Below are 26510 nucleotides of genomic sequence, written 5' to 3' on the forward strand. Positions count from 1 at the left end.
CTGAGTGATATTACTTCAGGTATATTCCAGTTTTGGTTTATTTTTAGTTCCAAATTTGTCATTAGCTGATCTGGTCATCGTTTATGCATCGTACGTACTTGTATTTAGCCGTGATACAACGTTGTACATGCCGAGCGTTGGAAATTGGAAGTCACGCTTGGTTTCAGAAATGGCATGATCATGGTCCCGCTCTTTCATGAAGTGTTTGTGGTGTAAAGCCAGGCCTTTTAGTATTACATATTTTTTGAAATTTTCAAGGAAAATGTCAGTCATTGGAGCAATTATAAAAAAGAAGAGAATATTATAACAGTAATGAAAAATAAAACCAGGTTACAATGTGCATCAAACTATTGTCAACAACTTCCAGTTCTGGAGTCATAAGTGTAATGAAACATCTTCTTTATTTCTGTTAAACACATGTAATGCAGTAAATGGCAAGAATCCCCGCAAAAGAAATTTATAAAAATGTGCATGAAATTGATTTTATCATGATGGTGTCTTGTTTTACAATTAAAAACTGTAAATACAACCAGTTAAAATGACTTTGTCACAAACCATTATAGGAGACATTCAGCAATCTTAATTTTAAAATGAATGTATGTCAGGGAAAGACACAAAGGGTTGCCCGATTGCCCGGGGCAAGTGAAAGTCGCATTCAGGCAAGTGAAACGCCAATGCCACTTGCCCAATGGGACAAGTGAAAAAATAATTACCTAGAAATCAAATCCATGAGATCGATTTTCTGATGTGGGAACACCGACTTAAACAACAAATAATAACCATTTTACTTCATTGTGAGAACTAGGATAAAGTTTTTCACACTATTGCGTGATCATTTTCAATAAACAATACCATCGGTTAATTACCGTACACTGGTTGAGAGTACGTCCACAAAGTTCCTTGCCCTCACAAGACAAGGTTATGGAGTCACATATCTGTACGATTAAAAAGACATACGGAGTTTTTGTGTTTTGTATGAATGTTTACAACTCTATAAAAATAAAATTAGGCAGCGAAAATTAGCACCAAACATAGTACTTTTACTAGAACATACTCTACAATGCAATATTCAGTTCAGTGACTGGCATTCACGGGGGTCATTGTAAAAAAACTGCATGCAAAGATGGCAGCATGCATGGTCACAAGCAAGCTTTGGTGTCAACTGGTCCAGTCTTTGAATTTTCAATGAACACTGACTTATTTCTCAGGTCAATGAGCCAAAAGTTACTTGTCGGTGGCAACCAGCTTCTCTGATTGTTAATTTTCCCATTCTAAAATGACTGTCAAGAAGCAATTGGACAGAGTTTCACGTCGAGAAATTCAGCGTGCATCACATCGTAAACTCGCTGACACTTTCAGTTGTTGATTTCAAGTTTACTTAATCTGCGCGTTAACATTAAAATGACCACCTAGGTCATAAGAAAAACATGTATAGTGCAATGTAATGAAAACTTCATGGTGCCATATTGGTGAGGGATGATATAGGCAGTGTAAAAACATGACAAAGAAGTACATTATTTTTCAGAAGCTTCAAAACACGCTTTATAACTTCTAAAGATTTTTTTCTTTCTGTATAGTTCAGTTAAAACTGAAAAAATACCTTGAAGATACAGTGGAAGTGGCTGTTTATTATTTGTACATTATTATAGCCCTAAGAAAGTAAACATACAAGCATTTAAATATTATAATTTTTTTCATGTATATTTATGAACTTGAATATTACTGAGCTGTCCAGCAATAGTGAGAGAGTAACTGACATTTTTCACTACATCATGAAGTTTGATGAATAACATGATAAAGGTTTTGAAATAAAGTGTGTGAAATAAAAGATCACTGATTTTGCTTTTCGAACCACATAATTTTACTGGGCAAGTGGTTTTCCCATTCGGGCAAGTGAACTTAACCCCCACTGAAGGGCAAGTGGATAAAAAAATAAGTGTCTTTCCCTGTATGTATTCATGGTATAACATTTTTCATGGAAAACAACAGCCTTACATGTTTACAATACCTTCCTGCCTTGGTGACTTGACTTTGCTTTGCATTCTTCGCTCAAACATTGACTCAGTGTCCCCCTATTTTAACAATCATGGGACACTGTGTCTCACCTTTACAATTCCTGGGCAAAACACTGTTTGACCTTTAAACTTTCAAAGAACCCTTATTGAACTTTACAAATAATCACTGGGCGAAATTCAAATATCATATTGGTTTTTCAAATCTGCTCTTTCAAATATGATATTCTCGTCACATACATTTACATCAAATTCTCAAAGCACAGATTTTACTAGCTTGTTTTGTATTGTAAAAAATTCAAAGTTTCCTCACATACCACAATGTATAAAGAATCAATATTTTTGGTGAAATTCCAAAAACAAATTTTTTGTACACAAGTGAACTTGTAATTGCCCTAGTCTGATAAAGTACACTAATATCAATAATCAAGAGTACATAAATACACAGATTTACCTAGTTTTGTATGGGAAAAAAATTTTTCATAGTTTCCTCATTGACAAGATAGTGAATCAACATTTCGGTGAAATTCCAAAATCAAATTTCTTGCTCACACATGTACCGGTAACTACCCTAGTCTGATCAAGTACATTAATATACATAATCGTGAGTCTATAAATACATAGATTTAGCTAGTTTTGTATTTAAAAGAAATTATTCATAGCTGCTCATAGACTACTCATAGATTATGTATGGAGGACCTGTGTATTTTATAATTTGACTGGGAGTTCTTGTGTGTTATCACTGTATATCTAGAGAGTCCTGGACAGAAACTTTCCAGAGAGTGTTTTACGTTGCCTGCTGCACTTGGAGGTTTGAATGTCAGCATGAGCTTTTTAAGTCAGATATTTCAATCTGTATTTTGAGTTTTACTTACATGTAAGTCAGCAGATATGTAAAGAAATCGGTGAGTGGCAGAGATCGAACTTTATGCGGATTGGACTGTTTATAAACCCTACGATGAACATTGCTCACAAGTGAAAGCCATGCCGTATATGTGCTATACGCACTGCACGCAGAGATGATGGTATCACCACAAGTTCAAAGCTGATCTTTCTGCAGCAAATTGTTTGTTAACTGTGAACTTTATTCAGTTTAAGAGTTCAGTCAGATGTCTGAGATTGTCATGAGAACATTATTTGTGATTGTTCCACTGAACTTTTGTCGATGCGCAGAGTTTGAATTCAGAGGAAGACTTCAGATGAGTTCTGCAGAAGTACGAGTGTCCACAAAGAGCCGACCGGAAGTAAACAAAGATCTAAGATGGCTGTGCCCATGGTTGCTGAACTGGACCCTGCTTAGCAGTGGATCACGTGTATTGTCGCCGACTTCCATGTGCGGACATTACACCGGACTTACAATCACGCTCATTGTCAAACAATTGCAATAGTTAAAGTCGCTTGTGAACTGTTTTTGTTTCCGAGCCTCGTGGTCAAGTCTGAGGTACCTCTGCGGTTAAGTTAAGGGACTGGTCAGTTTCTTGCTGGGGGGGGGGGGGGGGGGGGCGGTGGATTATTTTCTGCCGACGTCAAAAAGTGGCTGACCCCCCTATTCGAAATTTCGAAAACAGGGTGACCCCCCCTACACGCGACAACTGGTGCAAACAAACGGTGGACATAAATTTTATATAATATATATATATATATATATATATATATATATATATATATATAATATATATATATATATATATATATATTTTAGAAACATTTATATTTAAACAGTCATTCTGTGTTTTAATGAAATTGTTGACATGTCAGTTGTAAGATAGGAATTTCAAAGTGTCAATCTTAAAGTTTGAATACAGTACATTTTGAATGAGCTGTGAATGTATTTCACACTTTGTATGCACAACCAGATGCCCTGAACTGTTGTACAGAAATGGATGTCAATCATTAATATCAAAGAGGAAAGCTGTAGATCAAAAACTTTGATGGGTGTTAAGACTTGCCAGCCATCCAAGTAAATTTCCTGAGGAGCAAAAGAGTGGCATAGCCAAATCTGATGTGTGCAGTGTCTGAGATGACCTTTTCTTGTAACATGGAAACCATAAAAGCACAGCCAATAATGACAAAAACTGCTCTTTTTTAATGTTATTTTGGTCATAAAAAAGCAGCATTCTACAGAAAACCTGAGACACAAAGGAAAACAGTTACAACAATGAGAACGAAAGATACCGTGTCATTTTTCTATCTCAAAATAAGTCACTGTATCAAATATATATTGTGAAACATTTGCGCATGTTGCTTTCTCATACTGAATTCTCATAGAGAGAACAGAAAAGTATCAGGAATTTGTCATGCTTTTCATATGAAATGCAGATTTCAAAACGGTACACTTTCACTTAGCAAACATCAAGATATCTCTGGCATATATCTCTGATTTATTAAAGTATATTTTTCAGCATGCCCAACTTTAACATATATATTAGGCATACATATATCAGAGATATCCATTTATCTAATCGTCTCAAAACGGACGAACTACGAGCAGACCTACGAGCCCGTACGAGCGAAGTACGAGTGACGTAATGCGCCGTACTTTCAAAGTACGAGTGACGTAATGCAGGTCCCAAAATCGACAAAGTGAGAGTCAAGCTGAGCGTGGAAAAACAAAAACAGCGTCGAACTGAGCGTTGAAAAAAAAGACAAAATAGGATTCGAAATGAATGTAGAAACATGCCAAACAGAATGTCAAAGAGGGGTTCTGAGTACGGGTGCTAAAATATAGCAAATATGCGAAATAAACACGTAATGACTTGACTGATTTCAGCTTGAATATAGCAAGTATGGGATCGAGTTCAAAACGTCTTTCACGTGGGTAGGCCCTACTACTGACTTTGCAGCACTATATTTATAACACTGTTGAAAAAATCTCAACAACAATAAATTGTGGGTTCATCGTAATTGGTATTGCATGCATTAGTGAATTTTCAAAAATGACATTCATAATTGAATGAACCGACGATTCTGAGTGACTGGCATTGGGCGTTCGTTCGTGTGCAAACATCGCGTACAAGTTACAGACAATGGGCGGTACGGTGGGAGTAGGCACTAATAGCGATAAACAAAACGGCCAGTTTAGCCTACACGGGATATTGTAATACATACGTCATCAACCTCTGATGTGATTTTCCTCTAATTAATGCCAAATAAATAAATATATTTGTAAAAATACATTATTACGTCGACGCCGACTTCATTGACGTCGACAAATTGACGTCAGCATTTATACTACGACTGATGCCTGGAACTTATCTACCGAACTGAGTGTAGCTAGGTAAGTTTGGAATGTGATGAGTTGGTTTTGAGTGATGCTTTTTGTTGTTCAGGAGCGCGAACGAAGGAATTGAATATAGAAGTATCGAGCATCGATATCTTGTATGGCTTCTGCAAGTTCCGCCATGACAAACAGGAATATTGACCCCACAGTGACCTGACTATACCATTATTCAATAGGCGGGGCCGTAATCTCAACAACACATAGTGTGGTTCCGATAATGTGCTTTTTCAAAACTTGAAGTTGAATGAGAGGTCAGAAAAATGTTAGTCTTTAAAATCATTGTTGAGTAGAGGTCATTTTCAAATAGACTGTACAACATGAGGTACACACGGGTGCCACAAAAACACCCGCCAACTCATAAAATCCTTCATATTATTCATTCATAATGTGGTGATCAGATTATTTCGAGGTCATAAGTTGACTCGCGAGCCACGCAGGTTTTATGTCTGTGAAATCATTGCACTTTCGAATTCGAGAAAGTAAAAAAGATTTACAACGGCGGTAGGTTCAAATGCATTACAACCAATCGAGGTCTCTTCCTTGATGTTCGGACATTGCAACCTCTTCTTTGGTTCTTCTTTAACAGCTTAATGTTACAATGGACGTCTGCAAAAAAAATCTACCATCGTGGCGTATAATAAGTCAGAGAGTGTCGCGTCGTCTCCAGTCTTGACCCGTACGTACAGACTCGTCCGAAAGTCAAAGCCTAAAAGTATTCCTCCGCACTGCACTGAACCCGCTCTCACGACCAAAAAAATAATCATACGAAGTTCACACCCGCTCCTACTTCCGAGTTTCGAATATACACAGAAAATGTGTCTAAGCGTTCGTTTATCGTAAATCCTTTCACATAAACAAAAATCTTTCATCCATGGAATACAACATAGTCCTAAGCGTATTCATAAAAAATTAGGTCAAAAGGCATGTGTGACTTATAGCTTGCATACGTCACTCGTAATATGAAAGTACGAGCCAGTACTTCTGCTCGTACAATGTCAATTTCGAGACAATTACATACCTTAGATATCTGTATGTTCAATATTTTTCAGCGTGCGCATTACTTTAATATATCAGACATTTTTTAGCACGCCCTTCCTGTGCATGACTTTAATATACAAGACACATATCAGAGATATCAGGATGTTTCATATTCTGCATTGTTGCTCAGACCATTCATTTGTACTCTCCCTGTGTTTGAATTTTGCTTGAAGGAGGATATCTTGTATGTTTTTCTTCCTTTTACACGTTATTATAGGTTTTCTACAAAACTGTTGCCAGCGTGTAGTCGCCCTTTATTATTTTCCAGTTTCTTATCACATGGTTTGACTAGGCTAGTTTTGATGAGGTTGCGCTGACAAGATTTTGTTACATCATTAGTCTAATTTTTGTTGATGAAGGATGGCTGACGTTTTTTTACATTAACTTCTTTTTGATACAACTATGTCTTTCACTTTGTAATCTTGTAATTGAAGTTTTTGCCTTGAGAAATTGACCTTCTTTATGAATTTCACATTGTTGTTGCATGTGCCAACATATCTGAGCAATTCACCTTTAATGAAGCATTTAAAGGACGGTGGCAGAGAAATATCATCAGATGGTTTGGTGTGGGTTTAACTGTCGAGCCTTCTCTCTCGATTGCGTCTCTGGCATTTGAAGACCACAAGGTCAGTGATATGAGATTTTGTCGATTGAATGTTCAATTATGAATTCCAAAGTTGAACGTAGGTGTTGCACTCCTCGACAAATGTTCTGAATGTTATAAGTTGATGTTCTGTTCCTGAGTAAATCATGAAAATGTCACCTTTTAAATTTCCATACGAATGTTTGACAGGATTTGGGATTCAATATAACTTTCTCCGTTTCATGGTATGTGATATCAGCTATTTCTGGTGAGCCCATGCTGCATCCATAGATTTGTTTGTATTTTTCTCAGTTATTTTGAATTAAAATATGCTGCGTTTTAGAATAATCAACAGTAAAGCTTTCAAGTACGTTGTGCGTTTTTTTTGTATTGTGTCAGTTGGCTGGTACTGTTTCTGAGTCCAACGCTACGATCGCTTTATTTGATTTCATTTATGGCTTCAATTTTGGCATATTTTTATACATTGATACTACTTGTAATATTACCAGAATAGAGTTTGCTTTTATTTTTTATTGATTCTAACTAGTTACTGAAGTTTTGTGTCCCTGACATATGTAAGTCGTCTTTGCACGATTGGTTTTATGACAAAGTCTAGAAATTCCGAGATTTGGTTTATTGGGCTCGAGCAGCCATTTCTATTGAGATGTTGGATGATGATTGTAAATCACCTTGTCAATGATCTTCTTGTCGCAGATAAATGATTCCATATACAATTTCAACCGTATAGTTAATGTTGCCAAGTGTTGCCTTCATGTAGAGTAATATTGTACATTTCGCAGCTGTCTATAACTTTCTTTAATGTCATTTGTCGTATTCACAATTGCTATGCGCCTTACTTTATCAATGGGTTTTATTGTGATTTGTTTGTTTTTAGAGAGCTTGTTCAGAGCAGTCTTTTCTGTTAGAGTTATATTCTTTCTGATGTGGGTTGCGAATGGAATTTCCTCTATCAATCTAAGTTTCTTCAAGACAGTTTTATAATTTTGGATTTTCCGCTGTTAGTAGTGTTGACATTTGACTTATCTTAGAACAGATGTCTGATTGATTGATTGATCGTTTGTTTCTCATTATATTGCACAATCTTATGATGCAAATAAATTTGTTGATATCTGATAGGACAATTTTTCTGTATAGGCACTTTGGAATGGGAATAAATTACAAGCCTTTGCTTAATGCTTTGATTTCAACATTTGGTAAGGTTTGATTTGCAAGGTTTTTGATGAATCTGAGAATCTTTCTGAGTTCTTGTTTTTGTTTAATCTTCGAATTTCTGTTTAAATTCTTCGTGGCGTTTATATGTCTTTGATTTTCAAACAGCACAACGATACCAAAAACGAACGGCAAAGACGCTTTTCATAAAATTCACAAAAGCTACAGGCTGAAGAAACTGACCAGTCCCTTAGTAGCACACAATTCTTTGTTAAAGTTTCAAGCGTATGTCATACACAGCTCACAAAATTACTTTTCATGATTGCTTCACTTCTTTACAACATGGTTCCTCAAAATCTGTCTTGAGAAGGTGAGTTAGAATTCCACCAGCTGGCTCCAATGTGATGTAACCAGGGTTATGATGGTATTGTCAGTCACCAAATAGCTTGTTTGGGCTGGCAAGGCTGGTATTCTCATGTTGATGGGATGATGTAAGGAAGACTTGAGGCAGCGAGTACTATGATCTAAAGATCCTACTTTATTCCACTTTACACTAAGCTACAGTAATAGCTAGATGTGAACTGGAGAATGAATAGTATACACGTGGGCCAAGACAGATATAGATGTCCTCATGAGTAGTAATGACAGCTCATGAATATTAATTACATGACACTATGTCACACATACATACACACATACATACATACATACCGGTACATACATACCGGTACATGCATATATACTGGTACATACATACATACATACAGACCAGTAAATACATACAGACCAGTACATACATACATAAATACATACAGACATACATAACATACATACATGTATAGATACATACACACATACATATAAACATGCATATAAAGACTACATACACATTCCAGCTAGTAAAAATAGCTTTGATTACTATAAATATGCATATTGGAACCAAAAATTAAACAAAATTGAAGTACAGTCATCCTGGTCTGTACATAAAATGTACGTTGAAAAGATATCTGAGATATCTTTCTCAGATGGAGAGCAAAATTGACAGAGGAAGAAGGAAGATGGACAACAAATGCCACAATGAATCTCACTGCCTCACCATCTCTGCCAGATATGTCTGCCAGCTGAACTAATAATAACAAGTCATCATTGATGACACAGTCCCCACTTGTTAATGGGTACTTTGATTACAGGTCCTCAGAGAGGATAGAGTCCTCTTCATTAGGTCTGTGATATGGCACTCAATGGCCAAGAATGTCAGAGTTCCATGGTGATGGAAACCACTATAGGGAAAAAGTGCGTGACAAGAGAGAGAAACTGACGCTTTCTCGCAATCGGTGAGAATCTGTTCTTATTCTCACCGCTGTCGGTGAGAAACTTTTAATCTCCACTGGAGATTGGTGAGAAATGCATTCCCTTGGCGAGAATCAAGTGTGAGAACAAATTCTCACCAGTGAGAATGGAAATTCTCACTAAGTACAGCGAGAATTGAAATTCACTGGCGAGAATCATCAAGACTCGCCTTTCGGAGTCTTGATGATTCTCGCCAATGAACGGCGAGTCTTGATGATTCTCGCCAGTGAATTTCAATTCTTGCTGTACTTAGTGAGAATTTCCCCGGGGAATTTCCATTCTCACTGGTGAGAATTTGTTCTCACACTTGTTTCTTGCCAAGGAGTGCATTTCTCACCAATCTCTGGAGATTAAAATTTTCTCACCGACAGCGGTGAGAATAAGAACAGATTCTCACCGATTGCGAGAAAGCGTCAGTTTCTCGCTCTAGTCATGCACTTTTTCCCTATAGTGAACATCAAACAAATGTAGGCCACTATCCTAAAGGTCTCTAAATGAGTCAACTGGGAATTAGTTGACATGATGTTGCAAAACATTTTTTCATACTATCCTAACACTAACAGATTATCACGGGTACCATATTTCATAAAGTTTAATGCAGTATTTTTACAACACTATGAGATAAACATCTGTATCAAGTTTCATCAAATTTGACATTGTATTTGTGGATATATCACTCTAATTAGGAAAGTTCATTACATATGCAATTACAAATTAATTAAAATGACACTGATAAATGTCTTTTTCACTGTTAAAGCAATGTGAGCTTAACATCTGTACAAAGTTTCATGAAATTTGATGCAGTAATTTCTTGACATATCAGCCTAATTATAAAACTTCAATAATTGACATGATACTGCTACATGATGTGAAACAAATTGATGAGCATGTATGAAATAGGTCAATGTCCTTGTACGAACTTTGAATGATACTGGTGGAAATATGTCTGAGTTATGGCACATTACATGAGAAAACTGTAACAAAATCGCTGCCACGCAGCGATATTTGATCTTACTGTTTAAAAAATCAACACGTATATGTATGACATAAGTCAATGTCCAGGTACAAACTTTGAATAAAATCAGTTGAGACTTGCCAGAGTTATGGCTCTCAACATGAAAAAAAACATAACAAAATTGCCACCATGTGGCCATATCGGACCATATCGAAAAACAAATCGACGGACATATGTATACTGTAAGGGGCGATGTCAAAAGTTCAATGTAGGATAAAAAACTTAATTCCCTTAGTTTCCCCCCAAACCCCCCCACCCCCCCTAGAAACTTAATTGACTTATATTGAACCTGTTGCCAGGCTCTTTCTATGGTAAAGCGAAGCTAAGGATCAGTCAATTTAGGGGCGAAATAAAGTAATGCATCGTTAAGGCCCCACTAGCTGTAACTCTTGAAATTTGTTGACGTCAAATTATCTACCTATTCTTTCCTCTCTGAAATCTACCCTCTGAAGAGATATGAGCTTTTACTGCATTAGGAAACCATTCCTTTCAGAAACATTTGACATGTAAATTAAAATTTTATTAACGGTCATTTTGATTTCCTGGCATTTTCAAAAATTGGTAATATTAAAAGGAATCAGAACATACAATGTCATAGTTGAAAACATTCACCCCTATGCATTACATTGGACTACTCTGTGCAGTTTATATGAAGATTTAAATGCAGATATGCATAGTATCAAGGGTTTTAGCTTTTCTGCATGGGGCTGTGATTTAATGTTTGGGCGAACATTTAATCGCAGTGTAATCTTTATCTTGTTCAAAATTGCATATATAGCCCCGGCAGTGTGTACACAGACCTAAATGACTACATTGTCACAACTTATTTTAGTTTGAAAGTAAAATCATAAAAATAATGCTAAAAGATACAGCTAGTGGGGCTTAAGATTGGGAACACACTTTGTGTTTCATCCAATGTAAATACAACATACTAACAACAAACTTGAAGTTTATCAATGAATGAACAAGAACAACAACAATAAAGTCCAGGTTTCTCCTTCCAGAGGCATAAAAACTATCTCATCTGTCCTGGTAGTTGTAACAACTCAGTTCACACTGCTCCATTCAGGCGGACTACACATGCACCAGAAATGTAGCAAGATATAATTAAAAATAAATTCCGAGTGCAACCAGAAACAGTAGAGAAACTACCGTCTATGGTGAAACAGAAGCCAACAGCCTGCATTTTTTACACTAACTAGGCCAGGTGCAGCTCTGCACTGTGTTAAAACAACTCCCTCCGCTGGATTCAACACGAAAGTGTGCATTTCTGCTCTATTTTTTCAAAATATTCATTCCCCTGAAAATTTTTACCTTAAATCGATTTGTAGGATAGAAACTTTTTTAGGTCAAAACCCCCCCACCCCAAAACTAAAAGAATTAAGTTTTTTATCCTTCATTGAACTTTTGACGTTGCCCCTAAGTCAATGTCCTTGTACCAACTTTGAATGAATTTGCTTGATACATATCTGAGTTATGGTTCAAGACATGGAAAATTGTAAAAAAATGGCCACACGGCGGCCATATTGGATCATATCACAAAACAAATCAATGTGCATATGTATGACACAGGTCGATGTCCTTGTACCAACTTTGAATAAAATCAGTTGAGATATGCCTGAATTATGGCTCTGTACATGAAAAAATGGTAATAAAATGGCCACACAGCAGCCATATTGGATCATATTAGAAAACAAATTGACGTGCATATCTATGACATTGGTCGATGTCCTTGTACCAACTTTGAATAAAATTGGTTGAAACATGTCTGAGTTATGGCGCTGTACATCAAAAAATCGTAATAAAGTGGCCACCTGGCAGCCATATTGGATCGTATCACAAAATAAATCGACATTCATATATATGACATTGGTCAATGTCTTTGTGCCATGTTTGAATATAATCAGTTGAGATATGCCTGAGTTATGGCTCTATACATGAAAAAATCGTAACAAAATGGCTGTCTGGCGGCCATATTGGATCGTATCACAAAACAAATTGACGTGCATATCTATGACATTGGTTAATGTCCTTGTTCCAATTTTGGATAAAATCGTTTGAAACATGCCTGAGTTATGGCGCTGTACATGAAAAAATCGTAATAAAATGGCCGCCTGGTGGCCATATTGAATCGTATCACAAAACAAATCAAAGTGCATCTGTATGACATCAATGTCCTTGTACAAAGTTTGAATAAAAACGGTTGAGATATGCCTGAGTTATAGCTCTGTACATGAAAAAATTATTACAAAATGGCCGCCTGGCGGCCATATTGGATCGTATCACAAAACAAATTGAAGTGCATATCTATGATATTGGTCAATGTCCTTGTACCAACTTTGAATAAAATCGGTTGAAACATGTCTGAGTTATGGCTTTCTACATAAAAAAAATACCGCAATTATACGGTGTCGCTCAAATTTGATCAGAATTGGTACATACCAAAGATCAACAATAAGTGCCCTATTTCTATCTGTTCAGTGCAGGACAATTATACGTTGATGTTATTACAATTTCTGCACAGTACAACCAGAAAAACAACAAGAAATATTTAAACCAGAAAATTAAGCATGACAAAAGTAAATAAGGTCTGAAACTTTAGGTACTGAAGGTCAACTTTAGCAACATGCATAGCAGAGAATCTTTCAACCATGGATGTACAAAAATAGACATCCATAGTTTCAGCAGATCTGTTAATATGTCACAGTTCATAAACAATGACAGGAAATGACCACTTAGCTGTTTCAGTTACTGCTACCACTCCCAAACACAATAGGTACCCTGCATACAAATAGGTTAAAGGTCAAAATCCTCTTATTCAGATGTGTGGGCTGATTCAGTTCACTGCCACCACTCCTGCACACTTGCAGTATTTCCCTTTTTCTTACCTCATTTGCACATTTTTGACACTGATGTGTTCATTTGAACAAATTCACATCTCAACCCCTACATCTACCTGTACACCAAATACTGAGACGGTAGCTTTGGCGGTATGGGAGCCTTTGTGTGTAACGGACATACATCCGCACATACATACCCACAAATATACAGACATACAGACGCCACTCAGACTCATCATATAAGCTCTTTTTGGTATTTATATGTAAAACCAAATATGAGCTAAAAATCGTAATATCCGGCGGCCATATTGGATCATATTGGAAAAGAAATCAACATGCATCTGTATGACATATGAAGTAATCCTTGTACCAAGTTTGAATGAAATCGCTCCTGGCATGTCTGAGATATCTGCGTGAACGGACGACACACACACACACGCACGCATGCACGGACATGACCAAACCTATAAGTGCCCCTGGACGGTGTCTGTGGGGACTAATGAAACTATTATCCATTGTCTGGAAGAGCATGACTACACTACTTACCTCTGCCATGTATAAGTTGTTGATGACAAGAGACATGTAAGAGTTCATTTCTGCTTTTTGACTCAAGACCATGTCTTCTGACAAGGACTTTCCCTAACAGGAAAAGACAATATATGAAGAAATGGGTCATTTTAAGGCAATCCTAGTTTTAAGAGTTTCAAATAATGTAACAAGCAACCTGATGGATGATGGAGCTCCGCTGTGCCTTGCAGAGAATATTACTGTTTTTGACTTATGAGTTGATGAAGAAGATGTCCCTGAAGCTACTGTAGAAACTGAGACAAAATTAACTATTTCCTGTCTGTATGACATTATCTCAGTGAGGTCATCTTATGGTACCTGTATACTAAATGTAAAAGCTGTCTGACCAGCAGTCTTGAAGAAACAAGTGACCTAAGAACTGATAGAGCTCCACTGTGTCATGTAGAGAATAACTATACATATGACACGTGTTGATGAAGAAGGTGGATATCTTTAATAGCTAATTTAAGGTAGAACGCACCTCGGGGACAGATATGCGGACTCTCAAACTTTTACACTTCTCTTCTGATATGCCACATGTGGGGATTCATTTTAAAGCTCTTGGTGAAAGAAAACTTTTCACCGGCTTAGTTTTTCGAAATTCGAAAATTTTTATTTTTCTCCATAGAGTTAACACAGGGATGGCGGCCATTTTGAATTTCTAATATCGGTAAATCTTGGGTAATTTGTTTCTCTAGTACCAAAATTTGCACGGTGACCCCCTATTTTTATTCTTGATTTTGAAAGAGAATGATTGAAAGATTCCTTGAGGAAAGTTAGAGCAAAAGTTTAAGTCTTTCACTTTCGAGGTGCATACTACCTTAAGGATGGCCTAACCAACACTTGCAAGATAGCTGCAAAAATACAAAGTTGAAGATTACCTCATAATTTCAATATATCACTTTGAGATAAACCCTAGGAGACCATCACATGGGTAATTTTTGAGAAACAAAGTTTTTGCCCTAGAATTAATTTCAATGTATCCAATTACATTAATCTGTTGGAACCTGCATACCAAACATAGCTAACAAACAAGAATTCAGGTTTTGATAAACAAATTTTTAACCGAAAATGGCAAATTTTGCCCCCAAAATACAAAATTGTAGATTTCATCACAATTGAATATAAAACATTTTGATCTTACATGTGAAGCTGTACACCAAATGTCAAAGCCAAGGTTTTTTTGTAAAAAAAACATTTGACCAAAAATGACAAAAATTGCCTTAAAAATTCAAATTTGCATATTGCTATACAATTGAAACAAATTGAAATAGGTCATCTCTAGGGACCTATATTGCAAATATCAATGCTGTCTGACCAGCAGTTGTGGAGGAGATTTTTAAAGATGTTTTGAACATAAATGACAATAATTGCCTTAAAAATAAAAATTTTCATATTTCATCAAAATTTGAACAAATCTTAGTTAGGTCATCCCTAGGAAACTGTATACCAAATATCAAAGCTGTCTGACCAGTGGTTATAAAGATGATTTTCTACGAAAACGGCTTTTGTGAGCTTATTTGCATATTTTCATCAATACAAAAAAAATAGCGCCAATGATACAGTGTTGCTCACATTTGATCGGAATTGGTACATACTAGTATTGGTACCAAAGATCAACGATGAAAGTTGCATCTATCTGTTCAGTACAGCAAAGTTTTATGTTGATGTTATGACAATGATTTCTACACAGTTCAACCAGACAAGTCATTGTTGATGACACAGTCCTGACTTGTTAATTGGTACTTTGATTACAAGTCCTTGGAGAGGAAAGAGTCCGGTTCATTAATTAGGTCTGTTATTAACGATGAGTTGCATGGTTGTGACAATGTAAAACCAATGTTGGCTGCCACCCTAATTACAAAAGGTCATTAAAGAGGCACTCCCATTTGGTATCATTTTATCACCAAGTCAGTAAGACTCAGCCCCACGGGGCATGACCGATCACTGAGGCAAGTGGTACTGTGGCGTACCTGTCAGTGTTGACTCGTACTCCATAGCTTAGTTGACAATTGCCCCAGTGCCGGACGTTGGATGTTCTGAAGCTGAATTTAGGTGGGCCACCGGAATTCAAACTTTTACTTTTTTGAAGACATGTTTTTATCGATATCTCGCGATCCGCGCGCAGTCACCACGTCAAATATCGACCGTTGGCACTAAAAAAATGTGTTTTAAAAATGTTACGGAATGGGCGTGCCACTTTAAGGGGGCGCTGCACCCAACACAGCATATTTTGTTCAAAAATCACTTTTTTGCGAATATTTATTCAATTTTAATTAATTTGTTAACCCAAGATTAAAATATTGGTTGGGTTTACCTTGTAGCTTGTCAAGCAATCGAAAGTTGCCTGATGAAGGAGTGTTAATTTATGCAAATGTATGCAAATCACCTGATTTCCTGGCTTCTTTTTGCTCCTCCCCATTTCAAGATTTCCAAAGAATTTAACTCCACTCTTGCTGGGTCAAATTTTCTGAAATTTTCACATTATGTTCTTTAAATACTATATAACAATACAGCTATTTTGTTTGGCAATAAAGCTCTTATATTTTGAATAAGAGGCATTTTAATTTCGCTTATCATGATTTTAATCCATTTTTTAGAATGTCAGTCTTTAAACCCCTACCATTTTAGAATGAGGATAGATAATGCCAAATAAAAGTTATTTTTACAACAAACACTCTTCTTTCAAGTGAAATATTACATTTCAGAAAATAGTTTCAAGTTTTTGACTTGAATTAACTTTTATCATTAATACCAAAATTAAGGTTTTTTATCCCAAATATACACCCACTTCATCCTTTGAGTAAAATACTGCTACCATACTAAACTTTAGAGTCTCTGCTTTTGGAAAATATATAGTATGAGGGGGTTTCCTTGTCATCTTTGATGAGAAATATTGCTATGAAAAAAACTGTGTTGGCAACATACAGCTCCACCTTAAGTAAGTCAATTAGTGATTAATCAACAAGATGTTGCCAAACATTTTTGCATTCTATTATCACACTGACAGATTATCACATGTACCACATTTCATAACCGATACCACTAAGTATCAATGAATTCTATTACGGCACTGTTAGATCAACATCTGAACAAAGTTTAATCAAATTCGATGACATGTTTCTGGACTAATCACTCTAAGTAGAAAAGTTCATTAATTTAATTAACAAAATACCGTCAAGGACACTATGTGCTCACATTCGGTTTGAATTGGTCCATTCAAGAAATATTTAAACCAGGAAAAACAAGAATGACAAAAGCAAATAAGGTCTCCAACTTAGGTACTGGAGGTCATCTTAAGGAACATGCATATCAACTTCTATAGCAATGGGACAAGCAGATCCTAAATACATAAGCAAATGTCAACAACTAAAAATAGACAGAGAAGGCTTGATGAAAGGAAAAGGTGGGAGTGAGCAAAAAAATGTACAAGGGATCTGGTAAAAAGTAATGCTACCTCATCAATCTTCTAGACCCTACCCCCTCCTGAATATCAAATGTTCCACCCCTTGGTATTACATAAGACCAGCTGCACAAGATGACAGGAAATGTATTTACAACCTTGGGGAATTTTTAATTAATGCAATGAGTGTTATCATTCTAATGTAAACAGCACTTAAGTTAGTTACAGATAGTGAAATGCCTTCCACTGTGGGCGGTGATTACAACATCTGGAATTATCCTGGATCCAAATTTCTCATCAGTTCTTGTGTCTTTACATAAAAAAGTTGCAAAAATTGGTCCGTAATGAAAAAATTCACCTCAGCTTTGTTTTCTCAATCAAATTTTCCTACAAATAGATACCAAATATGTTAAAATTATGTTCACAGCCTTCGAAACTGTCTCACAACATATCCTGGGTTGGTGTAGGTCATTTAAGGTCACAAAGTGAGAAATTACCTAAAATATACAAATTTGGGGGTTTCCCAACACTTTGAGCAGAAAATTTATCTAATAACTTCCCTCGGTACTTTATACCAAATCACAAAGCTATCAAACAAGTAATTTTGAGAACAAGTTTTCTTGACCAAAAATGACAATATTGTCTTGAAAATACAAATTTGTATATTTCAGGACAATGTCTACATATCTAACTATTGTCATCTGTGTATGTCTGTGTACCAAATATAAAAGCTGTCTGTCCAGGGGATTTAAAAAGAAAATACTGTTTAAGATTTTTTGACCAAAAATGACAAAATTGCTCAAAAATAGTATTTCCCAATTTTGTCATAATTTCAACAAATTATAAGAGTAACAGCCTTGCAAACATCCAACACAAATTTGAGAGTGATTGGGCTGGCGGTTTCAGAGAAGAAGAATTGTTACTGAAAATGAGAAAAATTACTAAAAAATTCAGCAAAAATACAAAATCAAGGATATCTTCACAATATTCGTAAAACTGTATGAGGTTCACCTAAGGTACTCGCACACACATTTTCAAAGCAATCAAAACAGCGGTTTGAGTTAGTAATTCTTGTCCATTTTCTCATTTTGTAAGCTCATTTGCATAATTTTGGCAATGCAGACTTCATTTGAACAAAATCAAATTTATAGCCAAGGATGCATCCACACACCAAATACCAAGCTGAAACATGCAGCGGTTTGCATGTTTTTGATGTTGACGGACATGCTGTACGTACTTACATACATACATACATACATACATACATACATACATACATACATACATACGTACATACACACATACATACAGACACCATTGACTTCAGCTTATATGATAACCCCACGTTGGTATACCAAATGTGAGCTAAAAAGTGGCAGAAGAAGAAGAAGAAAGTTGAACCCCATTAAATACAATAAGGGGCCCTGGCCCTGAAGAGAGCTTGGGCCCTCAAAAATAAACTGTTGAACATCTAATAATGATCAAAATAAATTTTGATCATTAGATTTGATAACAGAGAACTGATTTTGATAATGTGTTTGACGATTTTCAAGTTTGTATATTTCCTTCGCCAATACTTTATTTGTGACTTCTGGCTATACAGCTAACGGCCATCAGAAACGTACTTATGTGAAAAGCTTCTCAGTATTAACACTGTCTTTCTATTGTCAGTTTTCAGGCAAAATGGAAATTTTCTATCTTTGCATTCAACTATCTATGCCCCGCCAAACAAACTGAATTCGGGCAAGTTGGTATCGAGAGAGCTGAAATTGGGTCAGATCGCTCGATGGTTCTGGATGGTCTGAAATGGTACCCGTTTTGCACAGACAAAGCTCATTAATAACCTACATGGCAACAGACTGCAACAGACTGTATTACCTATACTCCAGGAAAGACCTTCTGTACTTTATGTATTCACAACTTACCCTCATGGCATAGAAATCTGTAATAGGTTCAAACTCAGACACAATATGTTGACCAACTTTAATAAATGGCAGTTTTCCTGTAGGTTGAAAGAAAAATAGCATAAATGACACTTGGCTCACATTAGGTCATATTCAAGTTCTATGCAAATGAGGACAATTCTAGTGAAGTGTATTGTGTACCAAATATAAAAGCTGCCTGTCCAGGGGTTTTAAAAAGAAAATGCTGTTTAAGATTTTTTGACCAAAAATGACAAAATTGCTCAAAATAGTAATTTTCCAAATTTTGTCATAAACAAATTAGAAGATTTGCCTGCGCAAAGATCCAACCCAAATTTGAAAGTGATTGGGCTGGCAGTTTCAGAGAAGAATTTTTACTGAAAATGAGAAAAATCACCAAAAAATTCAGCAAAAATACAAAATTAAGGATATCTTCACAATATTCACAAAACTGTATAAGGTTCACCTAAAGTACTTGCACACAAATTTTCAAAGCAATCAAAACAGCGGTTCTAGAGTTATTCATTCTTGACCATTTTCACATTTTGTAAGCTCATTAGCATAATTTTGGCAATGCAAACTTCATTTGAACAAAATCCCATCTATAGCCCAGGATGCATCCACACACCAAATACCAAGCTAAAACGTGCAGCGGTTTGCATGTTTTTGATGTTGACGGACATACTGTACGTAGGTACATACATACATACACACATACATACTGTCTCCGGACCTCCAGTGTCCTATTGTTTTGTAATATATAACAAGTGTGCCATGAGCTTTGTTGAATACACTGATATCAAACAGCCAGGTAGCTGTAAACTGGCGCAAAATGGTTTGATCCATGCAGAAGCTTGCATAGGGAGATCGAATGGAGATAGCACAGCAGGCACAGTGTATGTTATCTAACCAAAGTACCTCGGAGTTTTCCAAGGGATATTGGAAGATTGGAGGGAAAGTGATAGGGGCTTCTCAAAGTTGGTCTGCGGTTCATTTGTGTGCTGTTGTAAGAGTCCTTTGTTCTCTCACTGAACGGATTGATCACACCATACACGTTTTTTATCCAAATGCACACACAAAACAAAGTCCCGACGTAGCGAATTCCAGCCATTTTCAAACCACACTGTTGTCAGTGGGGTAAACAATATTTGCAAAAATCACAATTCCAGGCTAATAGACTATGTTTTGTGAACACACCACCGCTAAGTTGAGGAAAGACAGGAAGGTTTATTGCAAAAAGGAGAACGTAAATGCCAACAAAGTATAGAATAAACGCACAAGATGAAACGCAAATATAAAGCAGTAAAGGGCATAGAACTAGTGCCCTCGCAGATCTCAAACTAAGTACTATCAAAACTTACAATACAAAACAGTCAAAATAGAAGTAGCAAACTAACCTATAATAAAATATAAGCAAAATATATGGGAGAGGGCCCCTTCAGTCAAGCAACCGAGCAACGGTCATTGGTGACCTTGGGGTCAAGGTCTGAATGACCTTGATGATGAATCCATCCTGAGAGGCCGCAATGTGGGAAAGGAGTGGAATTCCCGAGAAATGGGGGTCAGGATGGAATCCAAAGCCCGGACACTTGAAAGAAAGGGAAAAGAGAGGAGGAGACAGGGGATGGTGGTGAGATAGGCTGAGCTGGTATGGCATGAACCCAGCGGCTGAATGAATGAATGAATGAATGAATGGGAGCGATGAGACAAAGGCTTGGTATGTAGTGTCGTGTGCAAACGTGGCTGATTGGCTGGGAAGGAGGATTGATAACAGTCATGGGTAGAAGAGCCGATTGGCTAAGGGGACGACAGTGAAGATGTACGGAAGGCAGATAGCTAGGTGTAATCACAAAACACATCTGTGATAAAACACAGATTCCACTTTGTGAACACACCACCGCTAAGTTGAGGAAAGACAGGAGGGTTTATTGCAAAAGGAGAACGTAAATGCCAACAAAGTATAGAATAACGCACAAGATGAAACTGCAAATATAAAGCAGTAAAGGGCATAGAACTAGTGCCCTCGCAGATCTCAAACTAAGTACTATCAAAACTTACAATACAAAACAGTCAAAATAGAAGTAGCAAACTAACCTATAATAAAATATAAGCAAAATATATGGGAGAGGGCCCCTTCAGTCAAGCAACCGAGCAACGGTCATTGGTGACCTTGGGGTCAAGGTCTGAATGACCTTGATGATGAATCCATCCTGAGAGGCCGCAATGTGGGAAAGGAGTGGAATTCCCGAGAAATGGGGGTCAGGATGGAATCCAAAGCCCAAACGAAGGAAGTATGACTGAAGTGACCCCCAAAAGGAGGGAAGAAATTGAGAATGATGTTAGTAAAGGGGTTCTCGCACCCAGGGGAACACCGCGGTGGTGATACGGCCAGGGGGGAGGGGGTCCTGGGGGACAGGTAAACTGTACGAGCCCAGGTGGAAACATGATGAAATGGAGACGAGGTTCTCACACCCAAGGGATCACCGCGGTGGTGATACGGCTTGGGGAGGAGGGGGTCCCGGGGGACAGGTAAACTGTGCGAGCCCGGGTGGAAACATGGAATGAAGACGAGGTTCTCACGCCCAAGGGATCACCGTGGTGATGATACGGCTTGGGGGGAGGGGGTCCTGGGGGACAGGGTAGACTGTACGAGCCCAGGTGGAAATGTGGATGGAACAAGACAAGGTTCTCACGCCCAAGGGATCACCGTGGTGATGATACGGCTTGGGGGGAGGGGGTCCTGGGGGACAGGTAAACTGTGCGAGCCCAGGTGGAAACAACGTACATGTAGGAACGTTAGGTGACAGAACACAAACGTGAAACACGACGAGACATGTAACGTGTGAGTCATAATGCAATGGAATGAGACTGACTTGCAATGACGTATAGGCAGGTGTTAAAAAGTGTTTGAGTGTGCACCCGGTGAGTCCAGATGGCAAAACGCAGACATGGAACACAGGGGTCCTGGGGACAGGTAAACTGTACGAGCCCAGGGGGAAACATGATGAAACAAAGACGGGGTTCTCGCACCCAAGGGATCACCGCGGTGGTGATACGGCTTGGGGGGAGGGGGTCCCGGGGGACAGGTAAACTGTGCGAGCCCGGGTGGAAACATGGAATGAAGACGAGGTTCTCGCGCCCAAGGGATCACCGTGGTGATGATACGGCTTGGGGGAGGGGGTCCTGGGGGACAGGGTAGACTGTACGAGCCCAGGTGGAAACGTGGATGGAACAAGACAGGGTTCTCGCACCCAAGGGATCACCGCGGTGGTGATACGGCTTGGGGGGAGGGGGTCCCGGGGGACAGGTAAACTGTGCGAGCCCGGGTGGAAACATGGAACGAAGACGAGGTTCTCGCGCCCAAGGGATCACCGTGGTGATGATACGGCTTGGGGGGAGGGGGTCCTGGGGGACAGGTAAACTGTGCGAGCCCAGGTGGAAACAACGTACATGTAGGAACGTTAGGTGACAGAACACAGACGTGAAACACGACGAGACATGTAACGTGTGAGTCATAATGCAATGGAATGAGACTGACTTGCAATGACGTATAGGCAGCTGTTAAAAAGTGTTTGAGTGTGCACCCGGTGAGTTCCGGATGGCAAAACGCAGACATGGAACAGAGGGGTCCTGGGGGACAGGTAAACTGTACGAGCCCAGGGGGAAACATGATGAAACAAAGACGGGGTTCTCGCACCCAAGGGATCACCGCGGTGGTGATACGGCTTGGGGGAGGGGGTCCTGGGGGACAGGTAAACTGTGCGAGCCCAGGTGGAAACAACGTACATGTAGGAACGTTAGGTGACAGAACACAGACGTGAAACACGACGAGACATGTAACGTGTGAGTCATAATGCAATGGAATGAGACTGACTTGCAATTACGTATAGGCAGCTGTTAAAAAGTGTTTGAGTGTCCTGGTGGGAGGAAAAGACTGTACGGGCCCAGGTGGAAGGTAAACTGTACGAGCCCAGGTGGAAACGTGGATTGAACAAGACAAGGTTCTCGCCCCCAAGGGATCACCGCGGTGGTGATGCGGCTTGGGGGGAGGGGGTCCCGGGGACAGGTAAACTGTGCGAGCCCGGGTGGAAACATGGAACGAAGACAAGGTTCTCGCGCCCAAGGGATCACCGCAGTGGTGATACGGCTTGGGGGGAGGGGGTCCCGGGGGACAGGTAAACTGTGCGAGCCCGGGTGGAAACATGGAACGAAGACAAGGTTCTCGCGCCCAAGGGATCACCGTGGTGATGATACGGCTTGGGGGGAGGGGGTCCTGGGGGACAGGTAAACTGTGCGAGCCCAGGTGGAAACAACGTACATGTAGGAACGTTAGGTGACAGAACACAGACGTGAAACACGACGAGACATGTAACGTGTGAGTCATAATGCAATGGAATGAGGCTGACTTGCATGACGAATAGGCAGCCGTTAAAATGTGTTTGAGTGTGCACCCAGTGAGTCCCGATGGCAAAACGCAGACATGGAACACAACAAGACGTGTAACCGTGTGGGTCTGTTGATGCGGTGAAATACGGCAGACTTGAAGAAACAACAAGACCGCAGTAGATAAGTGTTTGAGTGTTCACACAGTAAGGAAGCTAGCCGTTGAAAGGCGTGGTACAAATTTCTAATGTTCTGATGTACATGTACGTTGGTAGCAGTTGCTAGACCGTCTACCTTAAAGGTGGTCCGGGATTTCCATGTAGAGCAGCAGTCAACGGATCAGGCAAAGTGGAACGTCGCTGAAAAGTGTGACGCAGGGAAATTTCTGATGTTCTTATGTACATGTAAAGTCGGTAGCGGTTGCTAGACCGTCTACCTTAAAGGTGGTCTGCTAGCCGTTGAAAAATGTGACGCAGGGAAAATTTCAGATGTTCTTATGTACATGTAAGTCGGTGGCAGTTGCTAGACCATCTACCTAAAAGGTGGTCTGGGATTTCCCTGTAGAGCAGTGAACGGATCAGGCAAAGCGGAACGTCGCTGTTAACTGGCACAATGTCCGAGCATGCGAAGCAAAGCCTCTACAATGGCATGTTGCTGGTCGAACGAAGTGTGAAGTCCATGACAGCGTTAAATGCCAGTTCTTTCGAAATGAGGAAACTGATGTGGGAAAAAAGTGGCATTTATGAGACATTACTAGAAAACTGTAATACTGCTAAATGGCAAAGGATGAAGTATGTAGTTCTTTGCTTTGAAAGTGAAAGTGTTCTGGAAGAAAGCATGTTACTCCAGTCACACTGATGTGAATTGTACAATCCACAAAGTCAAAGTGCTGACGTGATGGCGTTATGCGGTTTGTGGTAAGGTATCCATGGGTCTAGCAAATGTTTTTGTTTTCGTATGTTTCGCTGAGATGCTTGTGAGATTGCCGACGAGTGCAGCTGCAGGGTTCGGCTTCCAGGGAGTGACACAGTAGTTTGAAACGGTGCATCTAAAATGAAAGGAAAAAGAAACGTGAAAAACATCGCTACGCTGTATGAAGAGCAAATTGCGTGGGCCGCATGTAAGGCCAGACTGCAGACTGCGCAATACATGCAAAGCTGGGAAAACGCTTGTGCAGGATGGCCAAGTCGACATGCTAAAAAAGGGGGGCACGATAATGCATGCAAACCGAAGAGAGCCAGGTAACATGAGCTGCAAACAGGTAAACAAACGAGCGACAAGTAGGCGAATGCTAGCAAAACCGAACTACTAATAAGTAGTAATTTCAACGTAAAAGGTAAGTCATGGCCTTATCGTAGCATAAGACAAAAAACGAAGGCGGCAAGATTCATTGCCAAGTCCACCCCAGCAGACAGAACACGCCAACGAGATGGCAAACATCAGTCTGAAAGGCGGTATAGAATGACCGGTCGTTCTCGATCTCCAGCTGTAGTTTGTTGGCTCTTTCTTGTGGCACCGCAGCGTAATCCAAGGTAGAAGTACGGAGAGATCATCAGGTGACATCCAGCAGCTGCGCTTGGTGACACATTAACTGACAGGTGAAACTGGTCTGTAAAGTCCAATAGGTAGCTGGGAGCAGGTTACGTCCGATTGGTGAGACGACTGTTAAGTAGGCCACCGATAGGATGCTTTACAGCGAGTTAGCCTTCAGCTTCCGCATATGTATGCTCTGAATTTATTTGCTAGTCAGACTTGATTGTCCGCAAACGCAGGAGTGTCATGTTGATACGCATCTAACTCTTCGCTTAACAGTCTGAAAGTTCATCAGGTAGGGCTAGCCTTGAGCTGCCGCATATTTACATGCTCGGAGAAATGCTAGTCATTGTTGGTTGACCGCGTAAACAGAGTCTTGACTCGATTGGGTCTTGAATTGAAACTGTACCTTGTTTCGCTTTCAGTCAAACAGGAAATGCTAGTCAAACAGGAAGTGAGGCCGTGTGTAGATCGTTGTGAACTGCCGGTCGGAAGGACTCGTTAGTATGCTTGAAATCATGCAGATGTTACTTAAATAGTCGCCTGTGATCTTGTTCGACATAAAGTTGAGTGACGATGGGGCCACTTGACACCGTGGGCGCCGCCATCTTTGGTCCTAAGACTGAGTTTGTTTGACGTCACAGGGTCAAGGTCCGTTGTTTTCCCTGTGCAGCAAGCTGTCTTATGACGGGCTACGCACGACTAATTACTAATCTGAAACGGAAACTGATATAGTCGTCGGTCAGTCAACTGATCCTCTTGTCGATTCTTACTGGACGTGATACGATGTACTGATCCGCAGTCATCTGAAAAAAGCTTAATATGAAATTCTTTCGGATGCGGAGCTGGCGCTGGATTGGTACGATGGGTCGGATTGAGCGGTCGGACGTGACAGAAAAACCGGGCTCGACATAGGCCAGGAAAACATCGCCATGGGCGGTATATGGCCAAGCAAAGTCAGTCTATGGTTACTCGTAGTCAGCCTGCAACTTGTCCAACGTACTGACGAGCTAGAAAATGTCGGAAATAGCAGAGTAATAAAAGAGTCCGATACCTTATGGTTGAACTCGAAGATGTGCCGAAGTCCCACGTCTTTGGGCAGTAGTCGGCCTGCAGCTTGTTCCGAGGTGCGGTAGTACGTTTCAAATTGGTTCAGACGCTTGACGAGCTGGAAGATGCCAGATATTTATAGCAAAGTAATGAGTCCGGTGACTTATGGTTTGAACACGAGGACGTGCCCATGTCGATGGAGCCTTCGTGAGCGTCGTCTTTTGCCTGGCAGTGGCATGTATGTTCATTCATGTACGCATGGAAATATGCAGGTCGTCGGCTTGAAGGTGTGGATAAGCAGCAGAAGTCCGTCGCTTGAACCATAGCCGGAATGAGTAGGCAAGATTCCCATCCTTTCCTGCCA

General features: G+C 39.4%; 1 protein-coding gene and 1 long non-coding RNA gene across 4 annotated transcripts in view; one reads left to right on the forward strand and one right to left on the reverse strand.

Moving 5' to 3' along the window:
* Positions 1-26510, reverse strand: part of LOC139120882 (metaxin-2-like) — a 213640-nt gene that overhangs the window by 91315 nt on the left and 95815 nt on the right. For all 3 annotated transcript variants that reach the window (XM_070685503.1, XM_070685504.1, XM_070685505.1), the window contains exons 4-5: positions 19184-19260; positions 13835-13927 (exon numbers count right to left, since the gene is read on the reverse strand). In XM_070685503.1, the coding sequence (XP_070541604.1) occupies positions 13835-13927; positions 19184-19260 (170 nt within the window). The remainder of the gene's footprint in view (positions 1-13834; positions 13928-19183; positions 19261-26510) is intronic.
* The window catches only part of LOC139120884 (uncharacterized), a 466659-nt gene continuing 446085 nt past the window's right edge, over positions 5937-26510 (forward strand). The window contains exon 1 of the long non-coding RNA XR_011549163.1: positions 5937-5948. This is a non-coding gene — a long non-coding RNA (uncharacterized lncRNA). The remainder of the gene's footprint in view (positions 5949-26510) is intronic.

This window comes from Ptychodera flava, chromosome 20, assembly GCF_041260155.1.
Source record: "Ptychodera flava strain L36383 chromosome 20, AS_Pfla_20210202, whole genome shotgun sequence".
Taxonomy (NCBI): domain Eukaryota; kingdom Metazoa; phylum Hemichordata; class Enteropneusta; family Ptychoderidae; genus Ptychodera; species Ptychodera flava.